This window comes from Sabethes cyaneus, chromosome 2, assembly GCF_943734655.1.
Source record: "Sabethes cyaneus chromosome 2, idSabCyanKW18_F2, whole genome shotgun sequence".
NCBI lineage: Eukaryota > Metazoa > Arthropoda > Insecta > Diptera > Culicidae > Sabethes > Sabethes cyaneus.
Window position 1 is genome coordinate 46522638 of NC_071354.1, and position 21205 is coordinate 46543842.

General features: G+C 44.1%; 1 protein-coding gene across 1 annotated transcript; it reads left to right on the forward strand.

Annotated features, from left to right (window-relative positions):
- Window positions 1-2218: 2218 nt before the first annotated feature.
- Window positions 2219-4013, forward strand: LOC128735363 (pre-mRNA 3' end processing protein WDR33-like; the record flags this gene model as incomplete). Its single annotated transcript, XM_053829852.1, has 2 exons — window positions 2219-3030; window positions 3575-4013. Coding segments are annotated over 2 exons (1251 nt in total), but the record flags the coding sequence as incomplete, so codon positions are not given.
- Window positions 4014-21205: the final 17192 nt, after the last annotated feature.

Genomic DNA, 21205 nt, shown 5'->3' on the forward strand with positions numbered 1-21205 from the left:
TACATCACTATTTTCTGTACAAAACCCTGCAAAAAGATTAACAAAAACGAAAGAATTTTTTTTGCCGATTTTCGGAACTTCCATTGTTCGAATTTCCATTTCTGTTTCGTGCTAGAAGCGTTAACTCCACTCGTACACTTATTTTTCATGCTTTAGTGCTCACAGACAGTTGATTTTATGAAAAAATTACCTTACCCACATTATTTTTTTGCCCACCGAATTTCCAAGGGGGAGGGGTGGGGGGTGACAAAAACTTTAAAGATAATTTGCAATGGCCTTATTAACCAATAAGCAATCCAGGGTAAATATTTATCGTGATACTGTACATCAAAAGTGTGTTGTTTACAATCAAGACATCAACAGGAGCAAGCGAAATTGGAGGTCTCTCCATGAAAATTGTGTTTTGGAAAATATGTATAACTAATGATATTCACAAATTTGTTGGTCGCGCTTCGCACTGAAATACGGTAATTTCGTGTGAAATCTGAGTTTCAACTTTGTATTTTGTTCTCAGAAACATAACAATCGGCAAATGCAATGTACAGAGTTGTTTATCGTCGTTTACTGCAAATGTTTAGATTAGCTCCACCTTTAGTTGGTAATTTCATAAATCGCGGCAAGTCCCGTCGATCTCCCGGTTCCGTCGATCTCCCGTTCCCGTCGATCTCCCGGTGCCGTCGATCTCCCGGTGCCGCCGATCTCCCGGTGCCGTCGATCTCTCGGTGCCGTCGATCTCTCGGTGCCGTCGATCTCTCGGACCCGTCAATCTCCCGGTGCCGTCGATCTTCCGGTCCCGTCGATCTCCCGGTCCCGTCGATCTCCCGGTCCCGTCGATCTCCCGGTCCCGTCGATCTCCCGATCCCGTCGATCTCCCGGTCCCGTCGATCTCTCGGTGCCGTCGATCTCTCGGTGCCGTCGATCTCCCGGTGCCGTCGATCTCCCGGTTCCGTCGATCTCCCGGTCCCGTCGATCCCCACGGTCCCGTCGATCCCCACGGTCCCGTCGATCCCCACGGTCCCGTCGATCCCCACGGTTCCGTCGATCCCCACGGTCCCGTCGATCCCCACGGTCCCGTCGATCCCCACGGTCCCGTCGATTTCCCGGTCCCGTCGATCTCCCGGTCCCGTCGATCTCCGGGACCCGTCGATCTCTCGGTCCCGTCGATCTCTCGGACCCGTCGATCTCCCGGACCCGTCGATCTCCCGGTCCCGTCGATTTCCCAGTCCCGTCGATCTCCCGGTCCCGTCGATCTCCCGGTTCCGTCGATTTCCCAGTCCCGTCGATCTCCCGGTCCCGTCGATCTTCCGGTGACGTCGACTTCCCGGTCCCTTCGATCTCCCGGTCCCGTCGATCTCCCGGTCCCGTCGATCTGCCGGTTCCGTCGATATCCAGGTCCCGTCGATCTGCCGGTCCCGTCGATCTGCCGGTTCCGTCGATATCCAGGTCCCGTCGATCTTCCGGTCCCGTTGATCTCCCGGTCCCGTCGATCTCCCGGTCCCGTCGATCTCCCGGTCCCGTCGATCTCCCGGTGACGTCGACTTCCCGGTCCCTTCGATCTCCCGGTCCCGTCGATCTCCCGGTCCCGTCGATCTGCCGGTTCCGTCGATATCCAGGTCCCGTCGATCTGCCGGTCCCGTCGATCTGCCGGTTCCGTCGATATCCAGGTCCCGTCGATCTTCCGGTCCCGTTGATCTCCCGGTCCCGTCGATCTCCCGGTCCCGTCGATCTCCCGGTGACGTCGACTTCCCGGTCCCTTCGATCTCCCGGTCCCGTCGATCTCCCGGTCCCGTCGATCTGCCGGTTCCGTCGATATCCAGGTCCCGTCGATCTGCCGGTCCCGTCGGTCTCCCGGTCCCGTCGATCTCCCGGTCCCGTCGATCTCCCGGTCCCGTCGATCTTCCGGTGACGTCGACTTCCCGGTCCCTTCGATCTCCCGGTCCCGTCGATCTCCCGGTCCCGTCGATCTGCCGGTTCCGTCGATATCCAGGTCCCGTCGATCTGCCGGTCCCGTCGATCTGCCGGTTCCGTCGATATCCAGGTCCCGTCGATCTTCCGGTCCCGTTGATCTCCCGGTCCCGTCGATCTCCCGGTCCCGTCGATCTCCCGGTCCCGTCGATCTCCCGATCCCGTCGATCTCCCGGTCCCGTCGATCTCTCGGTGCCGTCGATCTCTCGGTGCCGTCGATCTCCCGGTGCCGTCGATCTCCCGGTTCCGTCGATCTCCCGGTCCCGTCGATCCCCACGGTCCCGTCGATCCCCACGGTCCCGTCGATCCCCACGGTCCCGTCGATCCCCACGGTTCCGTCGATCCCCACGGTTCCGTCGATCCCCACGGTTCCGTCGATCCCCACGGTCCCGTCGATCCCCACGGTCCCGTTGATCCCCACGGTCCCGTCGATCCCCACGGTCCCGTCGATCCCCACGGTCCCGTCGATCCCCACGGTCCCGTCGATCCCCACGGTCCCGTCGATCCCCACGGTCCCGTCGATCCCCACGGTCCCGTCGATCCCCACGGTCCCGTTGATCCCCACGGTCCCGTCGATCCCCACGGTCCCGTCGATCCCCACGGTCCCGTCGATCCCCACGGTCCCGTCGATCCCCACGGTCCCGTCGATCCCCACGGTCCCGTCGATCCCCACGGTCCCGTCGATTTCCCGGTCCCGTCGATCTCCCGGTCCCGTCGATCTCCGGGACCCGTCGATCTCTCGGTCCCGTCGATCTCTCGGACCCGTCGATCTCCCGGACCCGTCGATCTCCCGGTCCCGTCGATTTCCCAGTCCCGTCGATCTCCCGGTCCCGTCGATCTCCCGGTTCCGTCGATTTCCCAGTCCCGTCGATCTCCCGGTCCCGTCGATCTTCCGGTGACGTCGACTTCCCGGTCCCTTCGATCTCCCGGTCCCGTCGATCTCCCGGTCCCGTCGATCTGCCGGTTCCGTCGATATCCAGGTCCCGTCGATCTGCCGGTCCCGTCGATCTGCCGGTTCCGTCGATATCCAGGTCCCGTCGATCTTCCGGTCCCGTTGATCTCCCGGTCCCGTCGATCTCCCGGTCCCGTCGATCTCCCGGTCCCGTCGATCTCCCGGTGACGTCGACTTCCCGGTCCCTTCGATCTCCCGGTCCCGTCGATCTCCCTGTCCCGTCGATCTGCCGGTTCCGTCGATATCCAGGTCCCGTCGATCTGCCGGTCCCGTCGGTCTCCCGGTCCCGTCGATCTCCCGGTCCCGTCGATCTCCCGGTCCCGTCGATCTTCCGGTGACGTCGACTTCCCGGTCCCTTCGATCTCCCGGTCCCGTCGATCTCCCGGTCCCGTCGATCTGCCGGTTCCGTCGATATCCAGGTCCCGTCGATCTGCCGGTCCCGTCGATCTGCCGGTTCCGTCGATATCCAGGTCCCGTCGATCTTCCGGTCCCGTTGATCTCCCGGTCCCGTCGATCTCCCGGTCCCGTCGATCTCCCGGTCCCGTCGATCTCCCGGTCCCGTCGATCTCCCGGTGACGTCGACTTCCCGGTCCCTTCGATCTCCCGGTCCCGTCGATCTCCCGGTCCCGTCGATCTGCCGGTTCCGTCGATATCCAGGTCCCGTCGATCTGCCGGTCCCGTCGATCTCCCGGTCCCGTCGATCTGCCGGTTCCGTCGATATCCAGGTCCCGTCGATCTGCCGGTCCCGTCGATCTGCCGGTTCCGTCGATCCCCACGGTCCCGTCGATCTGCCGGTTCCGTCGATCCCCACGGTCCCGTCGATCCCCACGGTCCCGTCGATCCCCACGGTCCCGTTGATCCCCACGGTCCCGTCGATCCCCACGGTCCCGTCGATCCCCACGGTCCCGTCGATCCCCACGGTCCCGTCGATCCCCACGGTCCCGTCGATCCCCACGGTCCCGTCGATCTCCCGGTCCCGTCGATCTCCCGGTCCCGTCGATTTCCCAGTCCCGTCGATCTCCCGGTCCCGTCGATCTCCCGGTTCCGTCGATTTCCCAGTCCCGTCGATCTCCCGGTCCCGTCGATCTTCCGGTGACGTCGACTTCCCGGTCCCTTCGATCTCCCGGTCCCGTCGATCTCCCGGTCCCGTCGATCTGCCGGTTCCGTCGATATCCAGGTCCCGTCGATCTGCCGGTCCCGTCGATCTGCCGGTTCCGTCGATATCCAGGTCCCGTCGATCTTCCGGTCCCGTTGATCTCCCGGTCCCGTCGATCTCCCGGTCCCGTCGATCTCCCGGTCCCGTCGATCTCCCGGTGACGTCGACTTCCCGGTCCCGTCGATCTGCCGGTTCCGTCGATATCCAGGTCCCGTCGATCTGCCGGTCCCGTCGATATCCAGGTCCCGTCGATCTTCCGGTCCCGTCGATCTCCCGGTCCCGTCGATCTCCCGGTCCCGTCGATCTCCCGGTGACGTCGACTTCCCGGTCCCTTCGATCTCCCGGTCCCGTCGATCTCCCGGTCCCGTCGATCTGCCGGTTCCGTCGATATCCAGGTCCCGTCGATCTGCCGGTCCCGTCGGTCTCCCGGTCCCGTCGATCTCCCGGTCCCGTCGATCTTCCGGTCCCGTCGATCTCCCGGTCCCGTCGATCTCCCGGTCCCGTCGATCTCCCGGTCCCGTCGATCTCCCGGTCCCGTCGATCTCCCGGTCCCGTCGATCTCCTGGTCCCGTCGATCTCCCGGTCCCGTCGATCTCCCGGTCTCGTCGATCTCCCGGTCCCGTCGATCTCCCGGTCCCGTCGATCTTCCGGTCCCGTCGATCTCCCGGTCCCGTCGATCTCCCGGTCCCGTCGATCTCCCGGTCCCGTCGATCTCCCGGTCCCGTCGATCTCCCGGTCCGGTCGATCTCCCGGTCCCGTCGATCTCCCGGTCCCGTCGATCTCCCGGTCCCGTCGATCTTCCGGTCCCGTCGATCTCCCGGTCCCGTCGATCTCCCGGTCCCGTCAATCTCCCGGTCCCGTCGATCTCCCGGTCCGGTCGATCTCCCGGTCCCGTCGATCTCCCGGTATCGTCGATCTCCCGGTCCGGTCGATCTCCCGGTCCCTTCGATCTCCCGGTGACGTCGATTTCCCGGTCCCTTCGATCTCCCGGTCTCGTCGATCTCCCGGTCCCGTCGATCTCCCGGTCCCGTCGATCTTCCGGTCCCGTCGATCTCCCGGTCCCGTCGATCTCCCGGTCCCGTCGATCTCCCGGTCCCGTCGATCTCCCGGTCCGGTCGTTCTCCCGGTCCCGTCGATCTCCCGGTCCCGTCGATCTCCCGGTCCCGTCGATCTCCCGGACCCGTCGATCTCCCGGTGCCGTCGATCTTCCGGCACACAAAGGATTTGTAAATTTAATTCGAGCCGTTTTGAGCCTCGATGCTTTTAAAGACGTTTCAACCAAACCAGTAAAAAGGAAGATAGTAGTTGCCCTGGCGAAAATGTGGATTTGGAAAGACCCAAGCAAAGACATCAAATTGGTCTAGGTTTAACCGTCTTAAAGAATCTGTTGGGGCGGGGGGATTCTCACAGTTTTTTGTTCTAAAAATACATTAAAACTTTGATGATGAGATTTCCAACAACCAATCATGAACCGAGAATTGCTAGATGGACAAAGGATCATCATTTTCAATTAGTGCACACTTTATTTGGGTTGACGCGTAACTGATTTTCCGATCGTTTGGTGCACAAATATAGGGAACCGATTTGAAAATCGCTAAGCTATTAGCGCTTAAAAACTGGTCACTTTCGAAATAGTTTAGCAGACCTGAAAACTTCGGATTTTCGGGGGCAACTGGATTTAAAATCGAAGTTCAAATTGGATAAGAAAGTAGGCTTGGAACCGGACTGGAAATTAGAAATTTTGTGCGTCTTTTTCTCCTTTTTTTGTACTGTTTTCTTCACTTTCCATCCGTTTTTCCATCCGTTTTTCCACTTTTTCACTCATTTTCCTTTTTTCCATTTTTTCTTATTTGTACTCCTGTTTTTTCTCACTTTTTCCTCGTTTTTTGTTATTTTCTCTCCCGTTTTCAGCCTTTTCTTTTCTTTTTTCCCTTTTTTTGTAGTTTTTTACTTCTTTTTATCGTCTCTCGTTCTTGTTTTCCATCTTCGTCTGTGCCGTTTTCTCTTTTTGACGTCCCGTTTTTCCATTTTTTTACTTTATATTCTGTTTTTGGTTCCCTTTTTTTCTTTCCTCTTGGGATTTTCTTTTTTATCTCTTGCCTTTCTCTCTTCTGCCTTACCTTTTTCTTTAAGCCGTTTTGAAAGTTTTTTTTTCTCTTCCTGTCCCATTTTCCCGTTTTTCATCCCGTATTTCGTCTTTTACATTCCCGTTCAACCGCTTTTCTTCGTTCTTCGTTTTCTCTATCAGTTCGGTTTTTCTCGCTGTTCTGATTTTCCCTATAGTTTTTTTGTTTTCGGTTCTATTTTCCCTTTCTTCTCTCGTTTTCTCTAGTTTGCCTTTCGTTTTCCCCTTTTTCCTGTCTCATTTTAGCCCTTTCCCCAAGCCCAAATTTTCCTCTGTTCCGGTTTTCGTCGAACTTTTTTCCTGTCTGGTGATTTGTCATTTTCTATCCCTTTTTGACTTTTTTCCGGTGTCCGTTATCGTCTCTTTTCACTTTTTAAATACTTTTCTATCCTATTTTTCGTTCTTCGTCGCTTGTTTTTCCCCCGTCATCGTTTTCCTTCTTTTTATGTCCTGCTTTTCTTACTTTTCCTTTTTTTTCTTTTTCATTTCATCCTTTTTATGATCTGTTTTCATTATTTTTTCCTCATCCTATTTTCTTTCTGTTTCGTTTTTCCTCTTTGTCTGTTTTCGTTTCTTCAGTCTCCTGCTCCCGTATATTCTTCTATACTTTTTCTCCTTTTCCATCCCGTTTTTACTCCTTTTTCCTGCTTTTTCACTTTGTGATAAAGTTTATCCTCATTTTCTTTCACGTTATCTTTGTTGTCTTATTTTGTTTCTTGTCATTTTATCTTTACATTTTCATCTTTTCCTGTTCAGGGTTCTCGTTTATTGCGTCCCCTTTTTTTTGACTCCCTTCTTTTTTCCCGTTTTCTTGTTTTCCACCTTTTTTCTTTTTTTTTATCTCCAAGTCTGTCTCGTTTTTCTTTTGCTTTTCTATTTTCTTTCAGTCCAGTTTTTATTCTTTTCTCGGGCACGTTTTACTTCTTTTTCTAACACGCTTGTCCAGTTTTTATCACGTTTTCCATCGTGTTCTTTTCCGTTTTATTCTCCTACTGTCTCATTTTCTCTAATCAACTTTTTTATGGAGAGCAGCAAGAGACGGACTAGCTCTATGCTATATCCATCGGTGGTCCATCTGTGAATATGCTAAATTATCTAATAACGTTTTCATCAGAAATTGTTTCCATTGTTTGGTTCATTCAGATAGGGTAGAGGATCCATATTCCGCCAGGAGCCATATTTCGCCAGTTTGATGAATCCAAAGCCTTTTTGCATATTTTTGGTACACTTAAAAGAAATTATCTAATGAATTGGTAAAATGTAGGAACTGCTCTAGCAAAAATCATTCATACCTTTGACTTTTTACTAAATTATCAGATAGTACTTTGAATTAGAAAACACCATCTCATAAACGGGGTATACTTTTTTACAAAATCCAAACGAGAGGTGAAAATATAATATGGGAAAAATGTAATAACACTGTTTCATTAATTAATTATTCTTGACTAATATGATTCTGTGTACAATATTTCAACTTATTTTATACATATTTCGCTTAGAACTTCAGATAATTTTGAAAAATTCACCAAAATTAAAGTGGCGAAATATGGTATTCATTTTTAGTCATGGATCCATATTTCGCCACTTGATTTTTTCAAACCTTTTTCGTTGGCTGGTTCTAATTTCGTAATATTTTCTATAAAATTGGTGAACTAAATGTTCATCATCTATATTGAATATTGAAGCAAAGCCTTGGGTCTTTAAGACTTGATGCTTCTTTATCGAAACAAGACTATTTCGGGGCTAGTGCATCCTGTTGACTCTGGTAGCACCGCCCAGCGTTTATTGAATGTTACAGTTTTTTTGACTTTAGAAGGGATTAACAGTGGATTAAGAGTTTTAGGACTTTATCAGTTGGATTTCAGCGCCATTCACTTCACGAAATATGTCGAAATATGTCGAAATATGTCACGCCAAAAGACGACAAGAGAAATATTGTGTAATTTTCGGCAAAACAAAACACGATTTAAAAATTAGACGAAAAGCTTGGTAGCGCAAATCAGGAGTAGAATAAAGTGTAATTGACGTCGGCAACGTTTGTAACAAAAAAAAATTAATGATACTATACTTATCAGTTAGAACACATTTTATACTTCTCGCAATATATAAAATGAAAGCATATGAATATTTTCATCATTAGCTAATATTTTACGAAGGAAAATTAATATAATTTGACGGATAATATCACATCAAATATTTGACCTTTGTGCATCTTTACCTTGTCCATGTACAATAGAAACTGATTTTACGAGTTAATTCTGGGCTGATTCTGATTAAGATTCAAATACGCGTTAAGGATTTCAAAGGCAGTTTTGGTACTCAAAAATAACTATATTCATAAAACTGTTCTCACTTCATTCCTTCTGTTTATCATATCACAATCATAATACTTTCCTGAACATAACTTCTATTTTAAGCATAAAAGCTTTGAACCTTAACACCATAGAAAACATAAGCGAAGCTAACTTAACTGTAAGTTATCAGAATTGTCTCAAAATGCAACGAAATTTCTTTCTTTAGCTTAAAACAAATATTTTTTAATTTATGAATGGTGTTAACACAGAAGAAAACGTGTTGATTGCTTTTTAAATTAATGGATTGAATAAAATGCTGTCGTTTTGCTCAGGCCAATATGATACAAATGGAATCACCGGAATATCCCTTCGTATATATTGCTGATTGCAAGGAAAATTGTACCTTCTAATGTACGCAATCGCTCATGAATGCGCTAATTTACATCAAATCATTTCGGTATCTTCGGCGCACTTTTTCGTTACATTCCAAGCAATAAGTGAGTCGAAGAGACCGGAATGATTTAAGCTGAAATAGTACTGCTATGAGCGATTGCGCACTTATTGATTGGACAATTTTCCTTGCAATTAGTAATATTTACCGGGAAATAAGATCAAGAAAATTGTACTACCTTATGGGTAAATCTTACTCAATCTAAGATCCTACTAACAAAGCAAATATCAAAATGTAAAAATATTTTTACAATTTTGGTGTTTTTCGCAGCAGCATCGGTTATTGATTGACTATTTTTATCATTTTTCAAAAACGTTTTATAAACAATCACTTAAAAACGAAGTAAAATCTATTAACGAACTGGATTTATTAAGAATATGAAGAATTCAATTATCATTTTGGCATTTAAGTCTGCATAAATCAGGATTTTCTAAAGTGGCGAAATTTGGGTCTGCAGGCTGGCGAAATTTGGCCACCGGGTGGCGAAATTTGGGTTCAGCTAATACATCAAAATAATTAATATAACGAGGAAAATACACAATTCAGTACAAATATGAGTACTGAATCAGTAAAAGAAATGCCTGATTAATATTGTTCACATGTTATCAAAAATATGAACCTTTAAAACCTTGATCTACTTCGTTTCAAGTAAATTTTTAGGATAAAAGTGGCGAAATATGGATCCGTCACCCTATGTATTTTTAAAACCGAGTTTTTCAGCTATAACAGTGGGACAACATAAAACGTTGTCATGGAAATTCTGTAATTAACAACAATAAAACAATTTTTCAATAAATGTCCATGTGACAAAAGATAATTTTCCGACAGTTCCTTGGAGCTTTCGACGATCACTTAACTTAAAATTGGGCTTAAAATTGAAATCCAAAAAGTAAAACCTCGGGTTATAAACGTCTTTATGACTTGACCCTTCTGTATCACCGGACTTTACAGCCGGTTTTTAGAGAACAGGTCAATTACGGGGCTAGTACAACGATCCTATTGACTCTAGCAGCGGTTTTTCATTAAATTTCATTTAATTGCGCGGGAAACAGATTCCAACGCAAATGACACTAGTCACTGGTTGTTAGATCAGTGTCGTACCTCGTAATGAATTGCCTTATTCTAAATAATTGATTAAAAAAGACTTTTAAATACCTAAACCGCATAATATTAGTAATTAGAATCAAAACCATATTCTCTATAGCCATAGAAGTCATCAATTCGAACGCATTAAATATGTACAAATATCCTAAACGCGTTGACAACCACGGCAGATTTGACAGTCCCAAAGACGACGACGGTGACATTGATGATTATGATGATGAGCTAGGAAAATCACTTAACGCACTTATCGTCAACTCTCGATTTTCTCTCCCTTCTCGAACGAAGGGTTTAGATACTTATGCTGGCTGTCTGTGGCTAGGTTGCCTTCAGCAGCCGTCGGTCATGATGGTACGTGTGTGATGTTATTCGTCGTATAGTTCAGGGAAAAATGTTTGCCTTGCTTGGTTCATTTAATTGACAATGATTGATGACGAAAACAGCCGACAGTCAAAAGGCGTACACAAAAAATGGACTGGACGAGAGCTGTGCTGATTGGTACGAACCTCATTCCGGGAAAAAGGTCATCTTGATTGCAAGACGGCAGCTCGGAAGTAATGCGAGGTTATAGTTTATAAATTTTATAAAAATGGCACAAAATTGGTTTCGTGAGAAATTTGTACTTACTTTTGAGAAACGCACGAGCGTGCTTGCTGTTGGATATCGCTTCCGGCTATTCTCCGTTGAACTGTAAACAATAACAATGAGCGGCCGTCTTACCGTACGGACGCAATCATTTTTCCGCATCAGTTGAGTTATTAGAACAACAAAACAACAAATCGAGCCACACTTACAAGCCCGGTCACGAGCCTTTTCACCGCTCGCTCGTATCCTTTGCCGGTGCACTGGGAAAACTGCAGCCTTAGGAAAACAATGGAAAGTACCCGTAGCTTACGCATACATTTAAATTGTAAATTTACGCATATTAGGCTGATCGCGTTACCAACCGTTGCATCCGTCTGCAACTGTTTGGTTTGGCATAATGCGAAACCGACTCAAGCATCAGTCCTTCAATTCTTGCATTTGCAAAGGATTTTCCCACTGCGTGGCTCACCACACTATCGAATGCTTGACTGCTGCGACTGGTTTATGCATTTTTCACACGCAATCGTAATTACCCGCAGGGAAATTTTCCCCGCGTTTCGCGGCGCTGCTACGGAAACCTTGTTTGCCATATTTACGTCTTTCTTCTGTTGTTGTTGTTTTTTTTTGCTAAATGCTCGAACAAATGAACTGAAGGAAAAACATTTCATGCTCGGTCAACAATTTGATATGACCTCCCCATTCCGTCCCCGGTACCTGGGCCTTTACCACCACCACCACAAACGGTGGACGGGCACAATCAAGCAATTACTTTTGAACGACAAGCTTACCGCAAATGGCTTTAATTGCTACTCGCGTACCTACGATAATGGACACGACTTATCGATTGGGATTCCTTTTTTTTGCTTCTCCCAACCAACTCGACTTGCTTGGCAATGGGCGCTGTAGCGTTATTCGTTGGAAATTGTTTGCTTCATTTTATGTTGGTCGGAATGCGCTGTGGGGATGGTAGTTTGAGATTTTGATAATTTTTTTTTCGTGATAATTCTTTTGAAACCAAAGTTAAAAGTTTGTTGATATTTTAAACCATGGTGGTTGTGATCGTGGCTGTAGTTTCTGTCTAATTGAATGGATGTCCTTTTGTGGGTATGAAATGGGGAAGACAAATGAGGAAGCGTCCAACATAGCTCCAGCCGGGCTGGTACCGTAAAACCGAAACGTAAATGGCCGAATCACGAATGGCCGAATCACGAATGATCCAATCACGAAAGGCCGAATTTTCCCGGAATGCCTAAATCAACAACAGTTTTATTGCTCGTTTTGTGAGACCTTACACATTTTGAATAAATTTTTTCATCTATTACTCTCCGCGAATTTTATACATCCCCTTGAAAAATCTTTAAAATTTTCCCTCTAATGCCTTTTGTTCCACTCACAGCTCTGTGATGAGGTGAAGGAAAAAAGCTTTTCGTAAAATTCTGTACCTTAGTTACCTTAGTACCTTAGTACCTTAGAATGGACGCAAAAATTGCCATTTTATTCTTAGAATTAGAGTTATTTTGTGAAAAAAAAGAAAATTGCTCCAAGAACTAAACATATAATGTAATTTAAGTGTAAGTAGTGGCTGCTGATGTGAAAGATTGAATTTATGGGAAAGATTATACTGGACGGAGTTGAAGATGAAGAAAATTGAAAGGGGTAATGCATCTCTTCTACCAATGATTTTGAGTTGGATAAGGATTGGAAGCATTACTGGTGATTTGTAAGTGAGTGGGTACAAGTGTTTCTGGTATATATGAAATTTGAGTAATTTAAGAGCTTTAGTAAAATTAAGTGAAAGTGGAAACGACCATCTAGATATAAGGGACGGTGTCAGGGAAATGAAATATAGAAACCAATATGACGTTCATTTTAGATATTTAATATATTACGTTACCAAGCGCGTAACTTAGCAACATAATATGAAAGCGTTGACTGTTATAATTACAAATATGAATGAATGACGTTAGTAATCATAGTGTTGTGCTGAAGTTATTTATTGTTAATAAATTTTCGGTTATCGATTGGCAAGTTCCGGTTGCTTCAGAAACGAAAAATTTGTTAACTAACACAGTTTTGAAGGAATGCAGTAGTTGACGTGTTTATTCTATTTTAAGTGAGCGAAATAAGGCGCTATTGCCTTGGCCTATTGCAGCTTGGCTTGTGGTTAACGCCATAAGTTCATCACCGAGGGTCCGGTGTATCGGGTGTATCAATAAGGAACGACCAAAGGCGCTATGAACTAGGTTTTTACCAAGGGCAAGTAAGTAAATGTACTTGTCCCTTCCCCGAGGGTCGGAGTAATATTTAACGTCTACTAGCTTCATACTCCCAAAGAAAATCAAAACTGAATCAATTTAATTACTAATCAGAAGCGGTTGGTACGAGACGTCCTCGCTTTGTCTTCCCCTGTAGATTCCGAAGTGTATCTATGTATGAATAACTTATTCACACAAGATTCATTTCACTGAATCGTCTGTGCGTCAATACCCGAGCAGGAGCGAAAAGCAAAATAATATAAAAGCAAAATCAAACTGAAGTATAATGATATATCTATACCTATAAAGAAGGATTTCTGTCTGTCTGTCTGTCTGTCTGTCCGTATGTTCCTTATAGAATCGAAAACTACTGAACCAATCGGCATGAAAATATGCATGTAGAGGTTTTTTGGAGCCAGGAAAGGTTTTAGTAATGGTTAGAAACCCCTCCTCCCACTAAGAGGGGGGGCTCCCATACAAATGAAACACAAATTTCTGCATAACTCAACTAATCAAGCAAATGGAACAAAATTTGGCATACGGGTGTTTTTGGAGACGAGAATTTTTTCTATGGTAAATTGAGATCCCTCCCGTCTTTAGAAGGGGAATTATGACTCCTCTCCTCTATAAGGGGGGGGGGCTTCCATACAAATGAAATACAAATTTCCTCATAACTCGAGAACTAATGAAGCAAATGGAACCAAATTTGGCATGTGAAGGTTTTCGAGGGCAAGAATATTTTCTATGGAGAATTAGGACCCCTCCCCAGTTTAAGAGGGGGGCTCCTGTACCAATGGAATACAAATTTCCTCATAACTCGAGAACTAATCAAGCAAATAGAACCAAATTTGGCATGTGAAAGTTTTCGGGGGCAAGAATATTTTCTGTGGTGAATTGGGACCCCTGCCCACTTTAACAGGGGGGGCTCCTATACAAATGAAATACAAATTTCCTCATAACTCTAGAACTAGTCAAGCAAATGGAACCAAATTTAGCATTTGGGTGTTTTTGTAGGCAGGAATATTTTTTATGGTGAATTAGGGGACCCCTCCCCACTTTAGGAGGGGGGCTCCTATACAAATGAAATGCAAATTTCCTCCTATCTCGAGAACTAATCAATCAAATGGAACCAAATTTGGCATGTGGGAGTTTTAGATGGCAGAAATTTTTACTATGGTGAATTACGACCCCTTCCCCTTTTAAGAGGGGGGGCTCCCATACAAATGAAATAGAAATTTTCTTATAATTTGAGTACTAATCAAGCAAATGAAACCAAATTTGGCATATGGAACATTTTTGAGTTTTGAATTTATTTTATGATAGTTAGAGACCTCTCACCCCTGTGGTAGGGGGATATGGACTCTCATACAAATAAAACAGAAATTTTCGCGAAACTCAAAAACTAATCGAACTCGAGAAATTCGAGACTCTTCCATAAAACATTAGTCAATAACAAGACCTCAAAAACTATCTATAGTAACACTAGATCGTTCAGGACGAGACGACCGCGAGTGTTGCCGGCGACCCGCCGCCCATTGGAGGGAGGCAACTCCCCGCAGAAATCACTACTGTCTAGGTTTATTTGTTTTCCTAGGTCTACCTGGGTTTCCTGGAACGAGCGATAGCGAGTAACGAGAGGATCGTGAAATGGTACTTTCCAAAAAAAAGTTTTCCGTGAAATAGTACATTCCGCTTAAGGTTTTTCGCCAAATGATATTCGGCGAAATGTTGTACAATCATGGCGAATATTACTATCCGCTTTCTGGCTATGCAATGAGGGGACAGGGAAGTTGCTTTGTACTTTACTGCGAGGAAAAATTGCGAAATTTGTATAGTAAACTACCCATTCCAGGTAACTAATAAGCCTTAACGTAAGCAGCAAATCAGCGTATCTGGCATTTTATACTACACGCTTTTGTATATTTCTTTTTGACTGCATAGATGTTGTAAATTGGCATCCAATTGGCATTGTATTCAAATTCTTCGTGTCGATAATTAGCTGTAAATTAGCATTGTCAGCACTATAAGAAGGTTATCAGTAAAGTAGCTGTATATTTTGCCAAAATAGCATTTAAGTAGCACTTAAGGCGACTTAAATGCTTATTGACCTACATTTGAATAGCGTGTGATGCTTATTGGTTACCTGGGATGCTTTCATAGTTACGTAACTACCAAAATGAATCAACTCCTCAGAAACTTGCAAAACTCGAGATTGCGACAAAGATCATCCGAGATTCAAGGTTTATGTACAACACAGGTTAATTTGTGGCAATACGAAGTTTGTCGGGTCAGCTAGTTTTATATATTTTGTTATTGAACAGCTATGGAGATACATTGATAACACATTTTGTTATTGAGTAGATATTTAAAACATTGGCTGTAAGATGAGTTTAATAACTGATTTTGTTATCATATCTTATTTTGGCCTTAAAATGACATACGATATATTAGATAATTTTTTTTAAATAAATATTTTATGAAACGATTTTTTAAAATGTCATATGCTACTGCATTTGTAATTCAATACCTTAATAATACTAAAATATGTTATTCCAAACTCTGAATACAGTCATGTTATTGCTTTGTTATTCAAATAACATAAGTAGTTATTCTTTTGGCCTTAAAGGAGCAAAATTTTGATATTATTTTCTGTTATTTTACCACCTATGTCAGCCTAAACAAGACCAAATTTTGATACGAGTTATTCGATTTCCAACACATTTTGATATTATTTTGCTCTTCGCTCCTGCTCGGGTACTTTACAGTTGACCTGGCCGATTTAACATTTGCGAAATATTTTGGATGGTTCCCAAATGTCAATACAGACAAGAAAATAATGGGATATATTTCTATGATTAGAAAAAATTAAAATTATTTCCAGGATTCCTTTATTGTGGCTGTGATGGTATTAATAAGAATAAGAATAAGAATTGAATGGATGTCCTTTTGTGTACAGTGGCTGTACATTTAAACGATAATCTTTCTGAGAGGAGTATTTGAAATTTGGAGACTGCTTACCGGTGCCTAAAATAATCGAAAAATCAGAGGGGTTGTGCACAAGGCACGACTGCACAGGTAACGTAGGAGAACGAGAGTCTCTTTGTAGCGATAGTAGGATGTACCCATGTATGTAATAATACAATTCTGTATATATACATGCTACATGCGTTGTACGTAACGTTTATCAAAGTAGGAACATTGTATACGTTCCATTCTCAACAGATTTAGGAGTTATTTCTATGAATTGATTGAATCTATTTTATTAAAACGAATCAGTCACACTAAACCAAACAGTAAATCAATTTTCATGATCTGTTCCTACGTTGAATAGTGCTTTTCCTTTGGTAATCGGTACACGGTACACTCTAGTTTTCAAAAAGCTGACAATTTTCCGAAAAACTGTTCTGCGGCTTACAAAAGAAGAACCCAGTAAACCATTTGGTTTATATATCTCGTTTCCAACTGAGATATACGAAATCATATCTGAACGAAAAAGTTATATTTCACGCCATATAAGAACATATATGTACCAAAGTGGAGGCGATATACGTGCGAAAATTTTGACAATTATTTGTAATTCTATTTTGCGTAGTTTTTATAACACGCAACTAAATACTCCTGAATATATGATTAAGATATAATCAAATATTGCAATCGTCTATACTGCTTTATAATTCACATTCATGAATTATATCTGAAGACACGCACGACTGCAAAACAATTTATTGTTCACTTCGATTTGACATACTCTAATCATTATACAATTCAAATGTGAAATTGATGTGAAAACGATTTAATGTGAACTTTCTATTACGATTTTGAGTTATCTGGGAACACTGATTTACAAGCTGCAGACGTTTTGAAAGTGCCAAAAAATGTCGCCCGTGACCAGAAAACTTATTCCCGCCATTTGTTGGTCGTCCGCAACGGCTAAAAACTTTCCCTCGTTGCCTGTGTTATTATCGTATTAACTGGACAAGAAAATATAATAAACTCTTCAATTGTTGCGTGGTCCTTAAAAGAACCGATTGTTGATTATCATAACTCCAGCTTGCAATAAACTTGCACTAACGTAATTTTGTATTCGGTTATTTGTAGCAACGATAACCGCAAACCAGGCACGGCTTGTTGCAACGAACCAACCGGAAAGCCACAGCAGCTATGCGATCGACGAAGCCGTTCGTGTATAGTCATGAGTCACGATGAAATACTAGTCCAGGTGGCCAGCTGCAAGCGACATGGGAAAATTCCAGTTACCAGAAGTTACCAGTGAGCCGTTCACCTTTTGCTGCCAAAGAAAAATTACGCTACGTATTACTGTAGCATAGATGGTGGGTAGATTTGTGTTGCTAAAGAAAACCTAGTGAAAAGTCTTAAGTTCCAAGTTTCCTAAGTTTCATCAATTACCGAAAACCGGTCTTTTAAAAATGAGCAAATTCTTATTTGTAGATACAAAAGATTAAAACTATTTCATTTTATTAAACCCATGGTTTTATGCATTTTGACGCTTGACCGAACACATTTATTTGGAGCTGGAATATTTGTTGGCTGCTTTGGTACCTTCCGAGACGGCCAACTCAACCAGCAGCAACAAGCGAACAGAAGCGCGAGAGGTGATCGGTTAAAATTATTTGATAAGAAGCGAACAATTAGAATCAATCGAATTAAATAGAATTAAAATCTGTGAGCGAAAATTCCTCAAATCTTCATGAACATTATATTTCGTCCTTAAAAGAACATTTTTTCGATGTCATATGTTGGAAATTTAAGCCTTGTTTTCCGTCTTCTTGAGCAGCAACAAAACAGCTTGGATGTTCGGAAAGACACTTCTCTGAGCAGTGGAGACACCGGACAGCAACTTGTTCAACTCTTCGTCGTTGCGGATAATTCTGGTCGTTTCGTTGTCGCGAGCAGCATATTTCTTGCCAATTTCAGAACTTCGGCAGCCAGATATTAACATCATGGCAGCGAAACGAGTGCTCCAGCTCCAACACACGCTCAGCATACTTTCCTTTCCTCAGCAGCCGATGAATACGACCGACCGAGAACTGCAGACGTGCACGACCGCGGCGCCGGTCGTGTTTCCGTTGGTGGTACGTCACAATAAGGAATTTTCAAGCCAATTAGCAATCAACGAGAAAGGGTAGGATTCCATTTAATTTCTTGTAACTTTGTTATACTAGAATTAAAAGAAATTTACCATTAATTTTCTCGTTGGTTCCTGAATTGTATCAAAACTTATGCGAAAATAATTGGACATTATTCCAACCAATCACGAAGCGAAAATTTAAACTTCGACGAAGATATTGAGGATAAAGGATTGAGGAGAGTATTGCCTCGGTAAATGCTGCATTGTAGTCGATGGCCATTTTTGTAAACAGCGGCGTATGAGGCCTTCCGAGTTCAGACCAGTCCATAGGTAGTTTCTCCTCAGTCCATACCTGATGAATTTCACAATACAGCCGTGCGCTTCCGACTTTCAAAAGTTCGGCGGGGATGTCGTCCTTTCCAGCTGCTTTGCCGTTTTTCTGCTCTCTCGATGCTTTTCTAACCTCGTCCAGAGTTGGTGGATCCACAGGTTGTCCATCATCCTCAATCGTTATCCTATTTCTGTTGACCGCTTCAACTTGTGCACCGTTCAACAATACATCGAAAAGTCACCTCTGATCTTTCGGTAATCAGCTTCACCTCCTTGTCGTTGCACATAACAGAGGAGTTGCTCGTATTAAAGGAGCTTCTCGTATCGTGCTTCTCGAAGCAATTTCCGTCTCCGATAGAACGCGATCCCAATGCTGGCGTTTCTTACGACGGTGAAATCTCTTTTCGGCAGCTCTATCATCTCGGTATCTCTCTTTCTACTTTGGCGTGTCACAGTTGCAGCAGAACATTTGTATACATTTGTTTAAGAAAACTGAGAGTTTTTTAGTTAACGTACAAATCAAATGGCTGTCCATTAATTTTTCGAGCATTACTCAGTACAGACAGAAATTATCACCGCTAAAGGATACAAATCTGTTGTACAAGAAGAAAATTGAAAAAATTGCTTATGGCTTAGAAAGCTGTTTCTGGTTATATACAGTGCTTTACCAGCGGTCACAAAGTTGTATGGGTTAAGCATATTCTCTTTAAACTATCCAAAAATACAGATCTAAATGCTGATTTTGGCCTTCATTCGCAGAAGGTAAAAACCAACAACCATGATGGTAGAAAACAAATAAAACACTGAAGAAAAAAATATACTGACATGAACAACTTGAACAACATATGCAGAAAAAGGAATTTCCGGTGAACAATTTTGACAACGTCTTTTCGGTTGGCTGCAAGAAACACCAAGAAACAATACACTTCGTCCTACCGAATAATTATACGAAATGGATTGCAGATGTCGTGTGTGTGGTGCATATACATACCTATACCTATGTCTATGTGTTTGAATACTGCAATCACGAAAATGGAAAATTTAGCTCTTCGTTTCACACAATACGGGTATTGTTTTCCACCGGTAATGGGCGCTCGGCGCTCGGCTGCTGTGGTGCAACTCGAAACTAGTCCATATGTCTATGGTACGTATCTGGTACAACCATGGGTGAAAATTTCCGAGGCCTTTCACGTTTATGGTGTGATTAAATCATGTGATCTACCCACTTCCGGCACCCAACCGCTCTCTTCCGGAGGATGCGACAAAAAGATCTAATGACAGTTCCACATGAGACGATAACACTGAATAAATATGAGTTTCCTTATCGTTTTGTCGGCACATCCCGGCGTGGCGTGGCGTGGCAACTCCACCGAGGAAGTGATTGAAGCACTCATCCCGGCGAGAGGTGCAAATGCTCCCATTACGGTGACAATGATGGGTCCGCTTCCGCTTATCCGACCGAGGTTCGGCAGACGTGCGTTGACAGTGGTGTATAATAATGACAGCCAGCCAGCCAGTTGGTCCTCTGCCAGGTTTGGGGGCTAAAAGGACGGAAGGGAACATTAGGCTCATACTTTATGGCTTTTATCGCTTACTTGCAAGTAAAGTACGTACCCACATTCCAGCAAGCGCATGCCTACAGACAATTTAATGGAGTACGATGCTGCTGGTATGTACGGTGCGACGTTCGGTTCATGATAAATTGGTTAATTATCTTCGCTCAAACAAGCTAAACTATAGCATGTTTGATTAAACAAAGCCGAAGAAACGGATACACAGTCTAATGGTTGTAGTAATATATCAAATTTATTCATATACATGTGTTGTAAAATATATGAAGATCAAACAGTTTGATTTAGATTGCATGAAGTGCTTTCGAAGAAACAGAAGTTAGTTTTATGTTGCATGGGATATTAGAGAATTATTTTGCTCTACTACAGCATTTACGTTCAAAATGGGTCTGTGCAAACGAAAATTGTGTTAATTGGATATTATCGTTCTACCTTGCGTTATCGATGTTATCTAATCAATTAGAGGTACTTACATGTTCGAGTTTAGTAATCTTTGAAGAAAATGAACGAAGCAAAAGGCACCTATTAGGCTCAAAGGTAGGTACCAGAATATGTTCAGTCATTAGCGCCACTTTTTCTTTGATCACACGATTCAGCACACGGACAGTCAAGCTTACAGACCACTCCGATTAGAGTCAAAACTTTTCAGCAGGGCTTTTTCGCAGAAAAAAAATTTTCACTGCGAGTTGTTTTTTCTTTAGAGTTGCACGCGGTTGCTACAGAAGCGGATATAGAAACGGTACATGGAACACCCGCGGTACAAAATGCTAACGAAACCAATCAACAGACAGCTGATTGTAAACCCGTGTAAACGTCTCGTGTGAAACTGGCAGATACGTTCAATGGAATATGCTTACCTATGCACGTCCGTGGAATGATTGCTAGACCAGAAATAACGTAACCTTTTTAGTCTGCTGAATCCAACCGTTTAATGGCTCCTATTGAACGTCTGGTTTATCTAAAAATTAGACTTACTAATAGAACTAGAACTCTCTTGCCGTAAAACTTCCTCCCCTATCACTAACTTTACCGCCATTCAAGTTTGCTCCATTTTAAAGCGATACTCACTTCTACCAGCTGAAAGTGGCTCTTGCCGTACCAAGAATTCTTCTCCACTGAACTCGGGCCCTGTAGCCAATTCGTTGAGCATCTCGACACACGCTAGTCGGCTTCAACCTGGTTGAACCGTCTAACACATTGGGTCCTTTATTCCTGGTGCCGGTGAGGTTCTTGAAGAGTTCAAATACCACTGAACAGATATACGGTATCCTTGTGACATGGCCGGCGCCCTGTAGTCTCTAAACTTTCACCAGGTGATACGATGGGAAACT